General features: G+C 37.7%; 1 protein-coding gene across 1 annotated transcript; it reads right to left on the bottom strand.

Moving 5' to 3' along the window:
• Positions 1-19,931, bottom strand: LOC120344303 (protein GPR107-like). Its single transcript, XM_039413444.2, has 17 exons — positions 19,742-19,931; positions 18,967-19,077; positions 18,103-18,153; positions 15,917-16,045; positions 12,984-13,039; positions 12,004-12,106; positions 10,789-10,876; positions 8,680-8,911; positions 8,007-8,049; positions 6,048-6,257; positions 5,651-5,721; positions 5,278-5,395; positions 4,509-4,639; positions 3,729-3,822; positions 3,315-3,398; positions 2,672-2,793; positions 1-1,108 (listed from the first exon to the last, which is right to left on the bottom strand). The coding sequence occupies exons 1-17, from the start codon at positions 19,823-19,825 to the stop codon at positions 991-993; spliced, it is 1,845 nt and encodes a 614-aa protein (XP_039269378.2). The 5' UTR covers positions 19,826-19,931; the 3' UTR covers positions 1-990.
• Positions 19,932-19,982: the final 51 nt, after the last annotated feature.

Consider the following 19,982-nt stretch of genomic DNA (forward strand, 5'->3'; position numbering starts at 1 on the left):
GGAGGCCCCATGTTTGCACATCACTTGGGTAGAAATTAAATAAAACACAAAATACATATTAAAATGATAAATTCTACAAATGCACAACACTGTTGAACTCTATTACCTTTTCAAATTGAGATCATTGACGTAGGGAAAGGGTCGGCAACCTTTTGTCGCTCGCGGGCCAAAATTAAAGGTTGCAAGTCATTGGCGGGCGGCACATATTTTTAGAAAGAAAAAACCTGATCGAATGATACTTTTTATAATGAAAATCAAGCAGTGATACATCTCTGGAATAGAATATATATTTATTGGACACGTTTAGTGGCCATAACGATCGTTTCAAAATTTTGTTGTTATTGTTATTGTTATTTGTCTCCGTCTCCATTTTTAAAAAATCGATTTTCTCTTCGAATACTGGACCAATTGCTTTGATATTTTCAGTGGTTAAAGATAAAATTTTTCTCCAGAAGGCTATTATTTTTTTTCTCGCTATGACGTCATCAAAATTATTGCCACTGGGTGACGCTACGTGTCCATATATTTGAGCATAGCTCTCTTGTTTCCTTATTGCATCTCATAAAATGCCATTTGAATATTTTCAGCGCCATTGAACGCTTTGCACTTAGCATCAACTTTTCTGCGTTTTCTTGCCATTTGTCTAGTAATAATCTAATTATATGCTCATTAACGAGTAAATGTGAATTATGTACTTGTTAGGTTATGATACAGTCTAAAGAATATAATCGCCAAAACGGCTGTTTTGTCACTAAAATTCAGTGAAGCGTTGCGGGCCCGATGGCCGTAGGTTGCCGACCCCTGACTTAGGGTAACCTATTTCTAAAGCAAGTTCACTATTGGTCAGAGTATTCCAGGACGAGCGCACGTTTGACTAACATTGAAAAAATAGAACAATATGGAATTTGAAACACTGTTTGAACTTGTGTAAACTCTAAGGTTATTCCATGTCATTGTCCTGAAGTACCCTCTACAAAAGGTTACATCAGGTCAAACTTTAGTTGTCCTTTGTTTAGGCAGCAGAATATCAAACTCATCAGTTTCATCAACATCTTTGTCTCTTTGATTTACTCTGGTTATGTTCTCTGTAGCTCCAGACTGTGTTATTCTGTTTGAGAAAAACAAGGAATACGAGGTTGGCATTTACTACAATGAGGCGTTTTCATTCTGGGCCCTGGGGTCTTTAGAGGGCCATGCAATGTCGTTCCAGGGCGCATTATGAGTAGATATTCACAGATAATATTCGCCAAGACTACATTGAATATAAATTAAATTAACTGTTATTTTTGTTCAATTTCTTTTTTGCTTTCGTTTGTTGATAAATGGTGACTAAAGAGGGTCAAGCCATTAGAGCCGCTGGTCAAGTGAATCACTCAGTTACAATACATGGCAGTTAGTCGATTAGCTGCAATAAAACGTCTCCAGCTCTGGTTTAGGTAGAGACTAGTACCGACCGAAAATGTCTGAAAGTTCAAAAAAAAAAAATTCAAGCCCTTTCAAGAATACCTGCATCTCAGTGCTTATGTGGAGACTAATTCAGACCAAAAAGTGTGGAAATATCGCAAAAAATACCCTCTTTTACACATATAAGCATTTATGCGTCTTAGGTTGAGCCTATTTCGTAGTAAAATGAATGAAATTCATACCAAACCAGCTAGGGTAGAAGGAATATCTCGATAGATGCTTAGAATGAGCATTGATCAGGGCGAAAGGTAAGAAATATTCCCACCCAGTTTTACACAAACAAGCGTTCTATGGGTCTTAAATCACTGCTTATGTTAAGACTATCTTTAGCAAAAAGTATTCCAGCTCTCCAAAAACATGTATATTTCAATGTATCTCAATGAAAAATTGAATCGAAAAATCAATCTCAGAGGAAAACGAAGAAAATGTCCCAGTCCTCTTAAATCATACTAACTTTGCGAATTGTGATGTATGCTCAGACAGAGCCTAATTCAGAGCGAAACATGTGAAATATCGCAAGAAAATATCTTCTTAAAAAGCAATTTCCTATGAATTTTTGTCACTGCTCAGGTAGAGTTTTGTTTAGAGCTAAAAAAATTAAAATCTCATATCCCAGCCTTTCAAAAACATATCTCAATGATTGCTTTTGTAGAGCTTAATTAGAGAGTCACTGCATGAGCCAGGGAGGATAAAATGTATTACTAGTAGGGCTGGGCATTTTTGAATACCTTGTGATTTCAGAATCGAATCGAATAATATATTTCGAATCGAACCGCATCTAGAATACTTGAAAATATATAATTGTAAGCGACTTTATTATAGTAATTGGTCCTCTCAACAAATGAATTACTGAAGACATAGAATAAATCACCCAGATAGATTACTGAGCGTTCACACAGAATAACAAACACGTTTTATCAATAACTCACTACAGAAAATAGTCATATGTCAGAATTTCGTTGAAAAAATACGACTTCAATGAAAAAAAAATTGGGGAATTCACCTCGACCATTAGCGGAAGGATAAAAACAAGATGGCGGCGATTCGAAATTTAGCTTTGAACCGATTCGAATAATTTACTATTCGATTCGAATATTCGATTCGAAATGCCCGGCCCTAATTACTAGCTTTCTGTTAACTGCTAAACAAGAGCCTAGCCCAGAGAAAAAAGAATAAATTTCACAAAAGGGGGGTAAAAAAAACTCACGCTTCCTCTGGGTCCTCATCACTGTCATACTGGTCCAACTTCAAGTACGGGTTATCACACCCAGGGCGAAATTTGTACCCGGTGATTGTGAAGAATATGAAAGCTCCCGCTTCGGAGAATAGCTGGAAAAATTGTATGCAAGTTAGTGATAGTAATTGGACACCATGTCCAAAATTTTGCCGCAATAAAATTTCACTGTATATCAAGTTGTTGTGATAAAAACCGTTAAGTTTATAATACTCTTAAATAATGAATTTTTTTTAAATGAAAAGATACTTCAAAAACCTGACTGTTTTGCCGCATTGGAGAATTCGACGCATGAAAAATCACTGCAAAAGCATTTTGCTGTAAATCAAGTACTTGTGATGAAAACTGCTAGGTTTAAATGGTTAGGGTATGCTCTTAAATAACGAATCTTTTCTAAATAATAAGGAACTTCAAAAACCCAAAGTGCTCTTGCTGCAATTTTTCTTACGCAACGAATTTTCCTGCTGCAAATTTCCTAAAACCATTGGACACAAAATGGATATATGGATCGTTGTATTATCAGGTTGTTGTTGTGAAACTTTTGCAGAATGTTTGATTCATTTTTGAAACTGTCTCTAAGATCTCGAATTTGAGAATATTCATAGAAAGTACTTACAGCATGAACCCATATGAGTTGGAATGGCAGTGTGATTTCCAGTAGATAGACAATTATTCTTGTGAAATAGAGATAACAGACAACCTGAGAATAAAATGAGAGTGTTATGGGTGCTACAATAACTGACATGAGCAAACTACGACCCACCTGATGTTGCCACAAGCAAAGTAAAACCAAATTTTGATGTTTCAGCTAAAAATAGCTCAAGGATTTTATTGAGATTGTGATTAAATTTAGTTTTGGCACAAGTCTTATTGTTTTCCTCTTTTGGTTTTGTAACACTGTAAATATTGTTCATAAAGTTCACAATAACATGGTCCACGAGACTATGTGGGCACAATTTTTGTCTCGTGGTTTAAAACAACTGGCCCAGAGCCTTGCTTAGAGCAGAGATTAAGAAGCAGAATGACTCACCAAAATATAAAAATGCCTGAAAAGTTCTAGTTTTGCGAGATTCATTGCAGCTTTCCCATCTGTTTGTGAGGCTTCTTGAAGGTGGCGAATCGACCTGTTAACATGAGGTAATTGAAATGTTGATTTTGACCCAATGGTTAACACAGTCTGTCTGTTGATTGTCTGTATGTCTGCCATGTTTGTCCGTGTATCTGACAAGTTTGTCGTGTTTCTCAAAAGTTTGTCCGAAAAGTTTACCTGTGTGTCTGACATGTTTGTTTGTGTGTCACAAGTTTGTCTGCGAGTCTGGCCTGTTTGTCTGCGTGTCTGATATGTATGGTTATTTACCCTGTATGATTGTCTGTATGTCCGCTAAGTTTGCCTTGTATGCCTAACAAGTTTGTATGTGTGTCTAAAAGGTTTGTCAGGCATTTGTCTGTTTGTGTGTGTGACATCTATGTTAAATGCCGCATATGATTAACTGTATGTTTGTCTGTGTGTCTGGTATGTTTGTCTGTATGTCTGACACGTTTTTCTGTATGTCTGACACGTTTGTCTGTATGTCTGACACATTTGTCTGTATGTCTGACACGTTTTTCTGTATGTCTGACACGTTTGTCTGTATGTCTGACATGTTTGTCTGTATGTCTGACATGTTTGTCTGTATGTCTGACAAGTTTGTCTGTATGTCTGACATGTTTGTCTGTATGTCTGACATGTTTGTCTGTATGTCTGACATGTTTGTCTGTATGTCTGACATGTTTGTCTGTGTGTTGAACAAGTTTGTCTGATCAAACTCACCATACAACAGGCACCAGTATGGCTCCACAGCACAGGATATCAACCAATATAACAATATTTTTCCAGGTGTAATAGGACTTGTTTCCTTCCTCTGTTTCTTCCATAATAATATAGGCTACGTTTACCATGACCTAAAACAAGGAGTATTTTATATACATTGTTGGTGGCGGACAGTGACAATCACCACAAAAAAATGAAATATCTGAAAATTAAACTAGTAATCCAATAAAGAGCTGGATAAAAGGCTGTGGTTTGCTATATAATTGTGACGTCATATTCGATTTCCTCTCCTCATGGTCAAAAATAAAAATCTTATAATTCCCCAATTCCCCTGGATGGGTATTCCCCATGGGATGGAAAAAATCTCATTCAATCCCACCAGCTCTCCTGCACAAGCACAGGTATTCCCCCCGGGATGAAAAAAAATCGTATTCAGTTCCCCAGCTCACCTACATGGGTATTCCCCTCGAGATGAAGATAAAAATCTCATTCCCCCATCTTACTTGTATGGGTATTCCCCCAATAGTGAATTTTTTTACTTAATTTCCCATTTATGTGCATGGGTATTTCCCCGGGATGAAAAAAATCTTAGTCAATCCCCCCCCGTCCACATGCACAGTTATTCTCCCAGAATCAAAAAATCTTAATTTTCCTGCTCACCTGCACAGGTATTCCCCCCGAAATAAAATTCTTATCAATCACCCTATCTCACATACATAGGGTATTTCCCCTCCCCGGGATAAAAATCTTATGTAATTCCCCAGCTCACCTGCATGGGTATAACAATCATAAACAATTTCTTGTCTCGGTCGCTTAGAAGGTATTTAATGAACGCCCATCCTGTGCCGATTAGCAAGAGACAGATGATCAGGAGAATGCCTTTCAATCTGTAAATAGGAGGATGAAAAATATGAGAGCGACATCTAGTGGCCACCAAGGATATTAAAATATAGGGAATTGAACTTTGACCCTGTTTAGTTCATAGGGTGATTCACCGCATTATGCTGAGTGTTGACATTGCACCTCTGATTACTCTACTCGGGTTCGAATCTTGTGATAGATAATTATGTGCGAGAGGATTGTGGAACCCCCCACTATTGTTCATGTAACCGCCACATTATAAACACTCAGATAATACTTACAAATGGACGATGTAATAGATGACGGCCCAGGCTTCAGTTCTCCCATCTTTTGCAATGAAATAATAGTCCAGCTGAATAGAGATTTTATGAGTGGCATTAGGAGAATATCAGAATTTTGATTTTCAAACTTCTATAACTTTATATTGAAATACATAGGTAAATATTGCTACAAAATATGACAGACCACCTTAAAAAGGAAATTGTGGGACACTGCACACTGGTCACGCCTATGTTCCCAACCTTAAGAGATAAGCATGCTCACGTTTACTTCTGAGCGATCGTAACTTTACTCGAATATACGAGTCTCTTTTTTTATTCCGACCTAGTACACCTAACCATGCTTTATGCTTTGAGTGAATCAATCCCTTTAAAAAGATTCCCCAATTAATGTACTTACAGAATGAAACATCACAGAAAGCCCTTTCACAAATATAATAGCAGCCATCAGGTAATGGATCTTGAAGACTTTTTCTTGCGTAGTACAGATCAATCTTAACCAAATACAGCCGATGAGAAAGAACATTGCCGATATAATGCCGTACATCATTGGCAACGCCATGTCCCCAGCTGAAAGATAACTGTCCATGTTCCTTTCAATAATGTGAGCCTGTGGGTAAGATATAAAAAACAATTTTATTTTTTGTTCACTGGTGTTGAGCCCTCAACTAAAAGTTCAGTTAGTCGCTGTGATTATTTTAAGAATATTATAATGGATTGTATTCTTCTGGACTTGCCTTTCCGAAAAAGTTTTTGATCGTCAAACTCAATTGGCGGTTCCACCCTTTTTACTGTCAGTGTACCTCAGTGTTTTTTTTAACTTTTTGTGGAGCGAAACCCAGTAAAACATCGCATTGGCTCATGGAACTCCTGTACAATCGTTTGATTGACCAAATTGTATAAAACAGCAATTTTAATATGGACTTTCCGAGTTTTCAGCTGCCAAACTCAATTGGCTGTCTCACATTTAAATATTCCATAAGCTCGAGGAACACCTGTGCAATAATTTAATTGTTTGAATTGTATAAACCAGGGTGATCCAAACCCAGGCCCGCGGGCCACATGTGGCAGCTTCGTTATCTATGTCCCACGTCGCATTCGAAGAGGAATCAAAAAATCGCATTTCGTGTGGTTTCGTCATAAAATTAACCAAGAAATCCTTTGACATATTGTTGCATCACTAATGTCACTGAATTGACTAGTGTTATGGCTTGCTGAGGCAACTAGCGAAGTTAAACGAGCGAAGTTCTTGGCACTATTGTGGCCCGCGAACAATGCAAAAGTAATTTTGTGGCCCGCAGAGCTGCCAATCTTGGACTACCAGGTATAAACTATAAATATATATAAAACCGAAGCTAATACTGCCCGAACTTTGAAGCGTAGCAATCAATCAAATTGTTTTTTATTAGCCATCCAGGCAAACAGGCACAACAAAGCAAAATTGAAAATATATACATATCCATGCATTTGCCAAGAATGGACAGGATAACCGCGAAATGACCATTCGGTCTACCTGTCTGCGGCTGCCTTTCAATAGCTGTATTAGAATTTATGAATCCAATTTACCACAACACAAGTAAACGCTTTTATGCGAGAACAGCATAGCCTCGAGATGGCGCTACAGGATAATAAGTCGCCATGGTTTTCTAGAATTAGGAATTTCCCCTCTATATTATTTTGATGCAATGCTGTCCTAGCAGTTAGCTAGATGTTTTCGAAGGAGAATTCAGCAAGGAAGTTGAACATTATATAATGTAGTTATAATAGAGTTAGCTGTAGATCACTTGAGAAGTACTCATACTCATCAAGTTTGATAACTTGTGGTTTAACTTGTAGAACCCGAGGGTGCTGCGAAAACCTGGTTAAAAACCACGACAGCAAGCACTGTAAGAGCACTCGAAGCCAACACTAAAGATATTACAAGAAGTTCATATTTATCCTGAGGGAGAGAATAAGCCAAAAAAAATGGCCCAATAAACATATGGTAAGTAGAAAATATATGCATTTCAGACAATGAATTATAAACAAAATCACTTTTATTTAATGGTATCTAATAAAGAATCTTGCGCTAGTTTGCTAGCTAGTTTGAGATGAGAATTTCAAATTGGGTTTAATCAGTATGTATATGAGATGATCCTGACATGCATGAGACACACAGAATAAGTCTGGGACAAGTGGGATTGTATAAGACAAGCATTACTATCGGGACTATCGGGATAAGTGTGTAAAAAGCAGGACAAGTGAGTTGCTAGCAGGACAAGTGTGAGATAAGCACGACAATTTTGATTAAGAAGCTCCAGTCTATCCAGCACTTAAAACCCCAAAAAGTTGGAATGCGTGATTATAAATAAAATCTCACCGTAAATGCTGCTCTTGCTGACTTTACATTCGCTTCCTGAGGTCTGTTCAGAAAAGAAAATTTGTTTTAATCGACACATATTTGCACATTTCGCTTCGAACGAGGTACTGCATAAGAATTCACTGATATCTAATGATATTTAAGAAGCAAAAAGGTTTGTAGGAGGACCAGAATCTCTGCCATTCGGCACTGCCTATTCAGGGGGTACGAAGGGTGTTTGGCGCTCCCGTAGTATGTGCACCAAGATGGCGCACAACCTGAACCCCAACCTGGTACACATACTATGTTCAGGTTGTGCGCCATCTTGGTGCACATACTACAGGAGCACCAGGGGGTTTGGGTATTAAAGACAAGTAAGTCAGCAGACTTGTGTCAAACGCTTGAACAAAATAAACTTATAACAAGCATATCGGTCAGAGACCGAAGACTTACCAATCGAAAGTTAGGGGATCCCCCGAAACAGCGCTCTTACTCCATAGTGACACCTTGTGTCCCATCACTAATTAATTATAACTCGCTATTTATACGACATAATTCGCCCAAAATCAATAGGCTTCTGGTCCGAGATATGATGAATGCACATGCAAAATCTGGATCTTCGAGAGATATCATGTGCATCTAACAGACGAAAAGACAGACAGACAAATTAAAATCGATAAGTAATAATCCTCACCCCAAGTTTTCGCAGTTGTGGAAATATAATTCGTACAACCCAATCTGGTTTTCTTCCTCCATTCGCACATAGAATAAGATGTTCATCCCGTCCTCGTAATTTCCAGCTATTGGAAGATAGCGAGGCTTTGAATACTTCGTGGAATCGTATTTCTCTTCTTCGGTGGCATCTGTTTCTTTTTTGTTGGCGTCAGCATTATCTTTTGTGGCATCTGTTTCTTTTTTGGTGGCATCTATCAAAAAGTTATATAGAACATGCTTTTGAACGTGGTTTCAATTATATTTAGTTTTGAGGCTGTGGCCTAACAAACAAGTCTTTTATCAGGAACTGGACCACTCAGGAGAGTATTTGCCCACCCCTGATTTAGAATGTTTAAACCAGGGTGGTCCAAACCCCGGGACGTGGCTTCATTATCTATGGCCCGCGTCGCCATTGCGAGAGGGTGAACAAAAAATCGAACAAAACAAAATATGGTGTAGAAAATAACCAGAAAAAACTTTTGACATATTGTTACATCACTAATGTCACTGAATTGACTAGTGTTATGGCTTACTGAGGCAACTAGCGAAGTTAAATAATGTGTATGGCTAATCTAAATTATTTGCTTTCTATCTTTTGAGTCAAGAATATATGCTAACAAAATAGGCTTCATAAATAACTGAAAATCGAATGAGGAATCTATTAGCCTTAGTTGACTATGTCTGATAACTAGATTTCAATTTTATGGCCGAACAATATAATTCCTGCCAAGTGTTTTTTCGCAATCAGCCAAAACAGTATTACAAAAGATGCTGCCTATATGTCAGAAAATTTAGTTATCACCCTCCTGTATCTCAAATTTGTAAAATTCGGTAATCAATCAATCTCCAGTTATTTATAAGTTACACTCTTGTGGCCTGCGAACACATCAAAAATAAGGTTCCATTACATTTGAACCCACGTACATTTGAACCCATGACAATTGCACCTGTATGCTATTGCACCTCCAATTTTTTTTGTTTCACGGATAGTTAAACCCATACTAACCCTAACCCATGGGTTTCAGCACCCGAATATAGATTGAACCTGTGGATATACGCATGGGTTCAAATGTACAGTCACCCAAAAATAATAGTGTGGCCCGCGAGGCCATCAACCTTGGACCACCCTGGTCTAACTAAACTATTCAAGAGCATTCATAATTATCATGCTAATCCGGCCAGCTGAGTAATTCAATATGGCCCGCCAGATGCTGCCACTACCAAACTAAACCACAAATTTTGATGTTTCAGCTATAAGTACCTCAAGTTATTTGTTGAGATATTGTATAAATTGTTCATAAAATTTAACCTTTTCGCGTTACACTTACATGGCCTGCCAGTCTAGGTGAACAAAATTTTCGGCTTTTGGTCCAAAAGGCTTGCCCACCCCTGTGCTAAGCTATGGCTCAGTTTGTTTTCACTAAAGTCAGAGTCGAACATATGGCTGGAGCAAGAGCCAACATTGTAAACTCTTTGAGCTATGAATTCAAGCCAGAATTTTTATTTCTCCAGATTCGAAAGTTGGGTAAGAATTTGGCGCTCCCGTAGTATGTGAACCATGACAGCGGACACCGGAATGTAGTATGTCTACCAGGTTAGGGTTAGGCCAAATTTTTATTCAAATTTTCCTTATTTTAGATCTATTAAGAGTTCGGTGATTACCCAAGTGACTCCCATAGTATTTGTACCTGAAGTTATGGCCTAACCTTAACCTGGTACACATACTACGTTCTGGTGTCCGCCATCTTGTTTCACATACTTCAAAAGTATCAACTTAAATGTGCAGGCATCAGAATAGGACATAATTTCAGGTACAAATAATACTGGAGTCACTTGGCTAATCACCGAACTCGCAATAGAACTAAAATAAAGAAAATTTGAATAAAAAAATGGCCTAACCCTAACCTGGTACACATACTACGTTCCGATGTCCGCCATCTTGGTTTATATACTTCGGAAGTAGCCAGAATTGTAATGATGGAAAATAAGTCTAAACTGCTGGAGCTGACTTTTTCAACCCAGAATCGCCAGTCGATTATAATTTCTCTCCATACTTGGAGGTTTTTTTACATCATGAAGAATCTTTTACCTCCTGCAATGGCAGCTCTCTTCTTTCTTCTTGATGTTGCTTCGTTTGAGGTTGCATCTGGTTTTGTGTCTGGTTTATTCTCTTCAGCCTGTAATAGAAACTTTTTTTTATAAGTTTGCTTGAAGTCAAGCTTGAGCCCTCAAATAAAAGTGGAAAGAGTACTAAAAGAATGGTTGCAAGCAGAAAGAGCAGTGGCCGTCGCCATAATTCAAAGGTTGTGCAAACTGCGGCCCGTGGGCTAAATGCGGCTCACAAAAAATATTGTGCTGCCCGCGGCGAAGTGCCAATTTTGAATGGTGTGCCCGCGAAAGGAATTTTTAGTTTAGATATCTGGTACATGCGAGCAATTTCAATCCCTTTGAGTCACAAATCATATGCCAGTGCCTGAGTGTCACTGTCATATAAGCAAAACCAGCAAGTTTTTTTTATTGAGAAGGATATTTCAAATAAAAGTTCGGTCCGCGGATTCATCCAATTACTTAAACCTGGCCCTTCTGCAATTTAGGTTGCACACCCTTATCTAAATTTGCACATCTCCGTCGAGCAGAAAAGAACTGTAGTTCACTATCAAGAATTACAAGCATGAATATTAACGCACCAATATATGGCAAATCAAAACATAGTTATCACATTTTTGGATCTTTTGTAGCCGTTGATCACAACGCGAATTACAGCGATAAATAAAAAAATAAAAAATCTTTCCACAAATAACTTTGATCTATCATAGACTAACTTTTTCAAACAAAAACAATAACTGCAAAGATAAGGATCACAATAATTGTTGAGCCAGGTTACTACAATAAAATTAAAACGAGAATATCGGTCAGAGACCGAAGACTCATCTATCGAAAGTTAGGGGAACCCCCAAAACAGTGCTCTTACTCCATAGTGACACCTTGTGTCCCATCACTAATTAATTGATAACTCGCTAATTATACGACATATTTCGCCCAAAATCAATAGGCTTCTGGTACGAGATATGATGAATGCACATGCAAAATCTGCAGCAGATCCAATCTCGCTTTCGTGAGATATCGCCTGCATCTAACAGACATACAGACAGACAAATACCTATCAACATACTTACCGATTAAAATCGATAAGTAATAAGTTAAATCAGTCGGTATCAACATGGTTATCAAAGCTAATTGATAATAGCTAATGGGAGAGATTATATTTTTAGCGGTGGAAGAGCTATGCTTTTAAATATTTTACCTTTTCAGTGGTTGTTGTAGATTTTGTGGTAGGAGTTATGGAGGTGGTAGGAGTTTCTACTTTATCCTGAGATTGAGCCGCTGCAACAGATGGATGGGCATCCCTGAAAAATATATCAAAATACAATCTAAATGAACTGTATTTCCATATTAAGCAATATACTCATATATTATGCGTTATGTGTAACCTTTGCTGAGTATGAAACTGAAACATTATTGAGTAACACGTCGAGAAATCCCGCTGTTACTCCAGTTATGTGGTGTGTTGAGGATTCAAATTTCCTTTACTCTGTTACATATTATGATCAGTATTTTTGATGATTTTCCATATTTTTCAGCAGGGTCTTAATTAATGATGGGGTTAAAAATTTTGAGAAATGGGGGGAATGGGGTCATAACAGCTATCGGGCCCGAGTTCTCAAGTGCATTGAAGTTTTAAAATATAAGATAAGATTTACATATTTATCCCGGGGGAGAGGAAAGTCAATAAGACGGCTTATCCATATGGCGAACCACGGCCTCTCGTCCGGTTACCATTCCAAGTCGGATATGGGATTAGTTTTACTGTATTGTTTGTTTTCGGAAGCATTGGAATGGGTGGTGGAGGAAGTCGTAACCGACCAGCGGTTACGTGAACCACCCAACGACGGCGAGGAGTCCAGCAATCCTCTCGCACATAACCATCCCAGCATGGGATTCGAACCTGCGAACCCACGCAGAGTAATTAGAGGTGCGGTGGCGAGCGTATTCCTAACGCTTAGCCCGTCGAGCCACACCGCCGCGCCATGTTACAAGATACGAAAAAATGGCTATGTAGGATAGAGAAAAATGCTCTTTTCACATTTCAAAAGCTTCTGACCCTCAACCAACATACCAGGGGTCTAGTAGTTAAAGGGTTAACCTTTTAACCCCTAGGCATGCGACCCGTGATCTTGAGACCAAAATATTAATCCAATATAAAAAAATTCAAAAAGCACTTACGCATAAGCCTTCTTTGTTTCATAAAATTGCAGTCCATACAGCCCTCTCTCTTTCACCTAGAAAGATAAAATTATTAGAAGTCAGGAAAAATACTTATTTCAATCAACCGCGGAGGAATATCCAGGTAGAAATTTTGTTTGCGGGGAAGTATTCTGCCTTGAATTTGCTGTAGTATCTCTAATATATTTTAGTTCTTTATTATTACTATAATATGCACACATTATGAACTAATTAAACTGTACAAAAGCGAGAGTCTGACTTGCACACAACATTAGCTGAGAATCCTCTGAAGATTGAACGAGAATATCGGTCAGAGACCGAAGACTTATCTATCGAAAATTAGGGGATCCCCCAAAACAGCGCTCATACTCCATAGTGACACCTTGTGTCCCATCACTGATTAATTAATAACTCGCTAATTATACGACATAATTCATCCAAAATCAATAGGCTTCTGGTCCGAGATATGATGAATGCACATGCAAAATCTGGAGCAGATTCAATCTCGCTTTCGTGAGATATCGCGTGCATGTAACAGACAAATACCTATCAACATACTTACCGATTAAAATCGATAAGTAACAAGATCGATTGACTTGTATAAGTAAAGTAGTTTTTATGCACGGACTGGAAGAAATAGGTCAAGGTAGGGATTTAACGAAAAGGTTGGAAACGACTGACTTATTGGATTGTCTATGGCAGTGGTCGTCAAACTTTTTGAGACGCGACACCATTTCAAAAATGATGACGTATGATAAGCTTGTGACGCCAAAGTATGGCAAGGAAAAAAATATTTCAAACCATTAAAAACTAATCACAGTAAAATCACATTCCCAAAAATTTTATCACGCGCTCTAGATTTTGTGTTACAATTTAATTATTGCCGTCACACAACAGCCTTATTATAAAAGATATCACTGTAATTCAGAATACCCAAACATGCTATGTAGTGCTAGTCAGCTCAGTGTAGAATGCACAAAATAGAATAATGAAAAATAAAACAAAAATAATACAACGCCGGACACTCGGCGACCCCCGAAATATTCAAGACGACCCAACTTGGGGTCGCGACCCACACTTTGGAGACCACTGGTCTATGGCAGTGGTTTTAAAACTTTTTTGATGCACTCACCCCCTTTGTCTATTTTGGAACTATTCATTCTAGTTCATTCCCCCCCCCCCCCCCCCCCCCGCATCATCCCCAAGCAGAGGACATGTTTTCAATGCACTTTAAAACTATCCAGAGCCTTGAGTATAGAGCAGTGGTTCCCAAACTTTTCAGAATTGGGACCCACTATTTATTACCACAGCTTATGGCCACCCATTTAACTTTAATAAATTAATAAAACATTGATGGAGGAAACAAATTTATTTTCTCAAATTAAATTTTTAGTGAAGCTGGTGAGAATGATGAGCTTGTTTCTTGCTACTTTCCATAATAGACTTGACATTTATTTCAATTTCAGATAGTTTTAGACGTAAAGAATTCGAAAGTTGCAGTTTATTTCGAAAGTTGCTTCTAATTCCAACCATTGCTGAAAATCCAGATTCAAATTTATATGCTTTCTACATCTTTTCACGACCCACTAAGATTCCTTTCGCCGTATACCAGTGGTCGTATGTCGTATAATTAGCGAGTTATCAATTAATTAGTGATGGAACACAAGGTGTCACTATGGAGTAAGAGCGCTGTTTTGGGGATCCCCTAACTTTCGATCGATAAGTCTTCTGTCTCTGACCGATATTCTCGTCTTTTATGTTAGTATTAATTACTGTTAGACTTAATAATTGCAGTAGTAGTTTTCTACATTTTCCTCGACTCTGATATCCATTTCTCTTTTTTTAACATTTTGTACGAAGAGTGTTTTCTATACGGCGAAAAAACCAGTGGGTCGCGATCCATAGTTTGGGAACCGCAGGGATAGAGTCAAAATTCTGAATTTCCTGGAGACTGAATCGCATAACTTTCTATCTCGATGAAATAAGTCAAAACTTCTTACTGGAACTAATAAAGCATAACAATCTCGAATCCCGGGAGTCTTGAGTAAAATTTTTCATTTTTTCATTATTAAATTGTCTCAATTGTCTATATCAATAGTGGGCAAGGTTTCTGGACCAGGGGCGGAAAATTTTGCCCACCTAGACTGGCAGGCCATGTAAGAAGTTACATTTTATGAACAATATTTACACTGTTATACCGTAATAGCAAAATACAATGAACCTCGTTCCAAACTAAATTTAATCCCAATCTCAACAAATTCCTTGAGATATTTTTTAACCAAACCATTAGGCGGACCAGATTGAATTACCCGACAAATCCGGCCTGTTGACCCATGTCTGGTCTAGATGCTATCGTTCACATGGTTACCTCGTTTGTCGGTATCCAAAGGTTTTTTTCGATGACACGAGGCTTTGTCTGGTTATACAAGGACCTCTTGCCATAGTTTGACGGAAACATATCTATTACTAATTGTTATTACTAATCGATTTTAATTTGGTAAGTATGTTGATAGATATTTGTCTGTTTCTCTGTCTGTCTGTTTGATGCACGCGATATCTTACGAAAGCGAGATTAAATCTGCTCCAGATTTTGCATGTGCATTTACCATATGTCAGACCAGAAGCCTATATTGATTTTGGATGAATTATGTCGTATAATTAACGAGTTATCAATTAATTAGTGATGGGACACAAGGTGTCACTATAGAGTAAGAGCGTTGTTTTGGGGGATCCCCTAACTTTCGATCGATAAGTCTTCGGTCTATGACCGATATTCTCGTCTTTTATGTTAGTATTAATTACTGTTAGACTTAATAATTGCAGTAGTGGTTTTCTACATTTTCCTCGACTCTGAAATCCATTTCTCATTTTGTAACATTTTGTACGAAGAGTGTTTTAATATACAGCGAAAAAATAAAATACCGATAACATACTTCAAGTTTATAGCTCCCTCCAGTGGAATCTTGCACTATCTTTAACAAAGCTCTTGGTACGTTCTCGAAAGTTGTTTCAGTTCCAGACTGCTCATTCAGAACACAACCACGAGTGCTCTCTTCCCTCTCCTGAAATATTTTAAAATTTAATGGAAATGAAAAATAAGATCATGCTGTCCACGCTATCGTGGCCATGCTTTACCACACTATAGCACAAGAAATAATACTAATAAATATTAATTAACTTTTTCTGAATATATCGTATATGCTCGTTTTACCGCCCGATCTTGATTAAGGGCCCATTTGAATAGCCGCTCGTGTGAACAGAACATAAAAATAAATAAGGGCCGGTGCTTGAATACCCGCCCGATGTAAAAGCTGATTTTTCAGTGGTAGAGAACAATAGGAAATAAGAAGCGCTTTTGTCACAACGCTGTTGAATTTTAAGCGCCGGTAGATCACACTCACGCCTTAGGCGTCCAAGTACATGACAGATAGCATTGATTACGTAACACCATGGTTCTAAAACAAGTGCGTCGTTTCAATATTGATAGGGCGTCGCAAAACTTTTCTTCTTTTGTGGTTTTGTACCTGCGATGCGTAGGAAAAATCAAAATTTTCGTTATTCTCAGTTAAATCATACTTGAGAACTGGAAATAACAATATATTAATTATTGTAACAACCGAAAATAACAAGCGCCCGTGCTTGAATAAGGGCCGGTTTGAATAAGGGCCCGGTTAGTGAGTTGGTTGAAAAAATATGAGCCCGGGCTACAAAACAAGCAAATACGGTATTCAGAAAATTGAGCTGTTATAAGACTTTCACAATCTAGAGCTGTAGTTCTCAAATCGTGGGGCGGGCCCCACAAGGAGGGTGTAGACATTTTTTTAAGGGAATGTGGAGCTGATTAAAAATATTAGTTAGACTTGATCTTGTCCGCCTTATTTTGAATATTTACATTTTTTTAGATACTAACGTTCCATCCACATGTTTTTGGATAAAACATACTTTCTTCTTACTATCTGTTATTCGTAGCCTATTTTTAGCTAGTTATTTTTTTTATCTTTTGCGCAATATTTTTTGCAAGTTTTCCCAAAGGAAAGAATGACACAAGAATTGAATTTCACAACTCATGACTTTCCAGCACAGTTTTTTAAACTGGCCCCTAGGTCCCCTGGTGGCCCATGGAATGTTCTATAGGGCATAGGTTCTGGAATGTTCTATAGGGCATAGGTTCTCAAAGTGCTCCGTACGGAGCCCCAGGGCTCCGCGAGAAAAACCCAGGGGCTCCGCGAGCTATTCGATTACTTTTCAAAATACTGAATTGGCTAATTTTACTATTAGGACTACTAAAATGAAAGAATACTATTCTGAAATAACATAAAATACGCGATAAACTGCCAACTATACATAAATTGCAGTCGTATTTTGGCGATCTTCGGATTCGTCAAACTTGATTTGTTCTTTTGCACTCACGAGCAAGATATCGCCGTTTGAAAAGTCCTGAGGTCGGGGATAAAATACGAAAGATTGAAATTTATTTCATTGCATTCGGCTCCGTCGGTAGTTTCAGAATAGGAAAATAGGTACATCGCGCACACAAATTGACTGTGTTTCGGTTTCGCAGTTACTACGACGAATAACCAAAGAAAACCCAACATAACACCAAATTTTGTGATTTACAATGTCTTGAAACTCAGACTCATTTATGACTTGTATTAACCCTATTAAAAGAGGTTTAGCATTTAAAATAAGTACAGTACTTTTAACTTACTTGGGATTATTATTCGCAAAGTAACAATTTTAACATTTATTTTGGGGCTCCGTGAATAATAGTCAACTTTTTCAAGGGCTCCGCAACACAAAAGTTTGAGAACCCCCTAGAGGGCCACGAGCAAAAGACTCCACTGGGTACCATTGGTGATAACTATATTAATTTGAAGTAAACTGACTGTAATTTGTTAAATTCTTTAACCTTTATTGCATATATTTTTTTAATTTCGTTTGTTGGCCTGTTATTAACCATGATGATGTAAAAATATCTATTGGAAAGGGATTACAAAAAAATCCAGAATTATTCAAACAGAAGGCCAGAGGATCACATGACTGGATATCACTTATACAGTGGTCACATTGAGAAAATTGTGAGTTTTAAAAAATGTGCTAAAGTGAACACTGTACTTACCACATAACTAGATGTTCCACTGCTGCTTGACTTGTCAAAACTAAATCCAACCTGAAAAGAGAAATTTAAATGAGATTAAATTAACTGTACTCATCCAGGGATGGATAAAGCCAAATTTATTAGTGGTCCGTATATGGCAGCATGCCATATCATGCTAATCGCTAAGGATTTGAAATACGCTTTTCATCGCAGCTATGATTACCCTGCGAACCACTGGTTGGTTACGACTTCCTCCACCATTAACTCTATGTATCTGAAACAAATAACTGGCTAACTAATCACATACCAGAAATGGACTGGTAACCGGACCATGGTTTGCTTATGATTAAGCCGTCTTGACGTCTTCCCTCTCTTCCGGGAGAAATATATAAATCCTAACCTATCCTAAATATGCTGTGCAGTAAAGAATATCTGTTAGAATTGAACTATATTTTTGTATTTATTCCAGGAGAGAGGAATCTCACTATCAATATCTTATCTCAGTGTTTTTAACCAAAGTGCCGCGGCACACCGGTGTGCGGTAAATATTGTCAGGGGTGCCGTGGGAAATTCTACACTTTGTGTGTCTATGCGGTGTAGCGCCCGGCAGGGTAATCATCCAGTTCTGTTCTATATCAGAAGGTGGCAGCAGCAGGTGGCAATTTGTCTTTGTTTTTATTTTATTACTATTCAAGATGTCCAATTCAACATCTTTCTTCAATGTTAAAAAAGCTTATCTTAACATTAGGTCTTTTCCCCACATTTTCAGCTGGTGGTGTGCCACAGTATTTTCTCAATGAAAAAAGTGTGCCTTGGTTCGAAAAATGTTGAAAAACGCTGTCTAACCTATGTTACGCTAAGGCATGTTCTAGCTACACCACTCACCACTGCTTGTTGATTTGCTCCTGTCATGGTGAGAGATGTGATGTTGACTTCTAAGTATCCACCTTTCAAATATCCGAATGAGGTTAAGACTATGACAGGTCGTTCGTCATCCTGGAAAAATAAAAGATTATAATACTGCATGACTTTGATTTTCACCTTTCACTTCGAGTAAGGCACTATACAGCCATCTGATAATAATATTCAAGCAACTTTGAGGGACAAAATCATTTTAGTTCGGTACTAGGATATTGTATATTGAGCTGTCTACTTCCTGCCTCAGATACGTATGTGGCCATTGCCACACGGATGCTTGAATGAGATAGTATTAGAATTCAAACAACAATTAGTTTATGTACTGGTCATCGGTAAGTGACACCATTAATCAGATCAGAGAGAGGGGCTCGCAGGTCGGAACCGGCCTACCGAAGTGCTTCGTCCGACCCACTCAAGTCTGTTGAAATTATGACTATAGTTTTTATGGACATAATTTCTGTTGAAAATATCGATGAAAGTAACGTCATAATGACCTCGATTGTTATATTGTGCTTCTTATTATTATATAAACAATAGCCTATATTTTAGACTAGATTTTGTAAGTTAAGATCACAGTCTTACTTCTCCAGAGAAAACAAGGTATCAGTGCAAAGATATCAATAATTATCGGGCTGGATAAGATTAGAAAAATATAAGAGAAATAGCAAAATATTTTGTCAATAACATTCTTATTTATCTTATAAAGCAAAATACGCCCTTTGAAAATTTGAAAAACACTCACTGTAATAGGCAAAAGATGAATCCTCCCTTCCGTTAATCCAATTCCAAACATTGTTAAAATCGATATAAAAATAATTGACTTCATTGCCTTTGTTTGGCACAGAGTGCACTAATGAACAAAAACACACAGGAGTGACCGGTATCAGGAAGCAAATGACTAATTGAATAAACTCTAAATTTGATTATAATTAATTCCTGTATTTTAAAATTATGATTATTATTATTCTAATAAACTGCAGTAG

The sequence above is a fragment of the Styela clava genome, chromosome 5 (genome assembly GCF_964204865.1).
Source record: "Styela clava chromosome 5, kaStyClav1.hap1.2, whole genome shotgun sequence".
NCBI lineage: Eukaryota > Metazoa > Chordata > Ascidiacea > Stolidobranchia > Styelidae > Styela > Styela clava.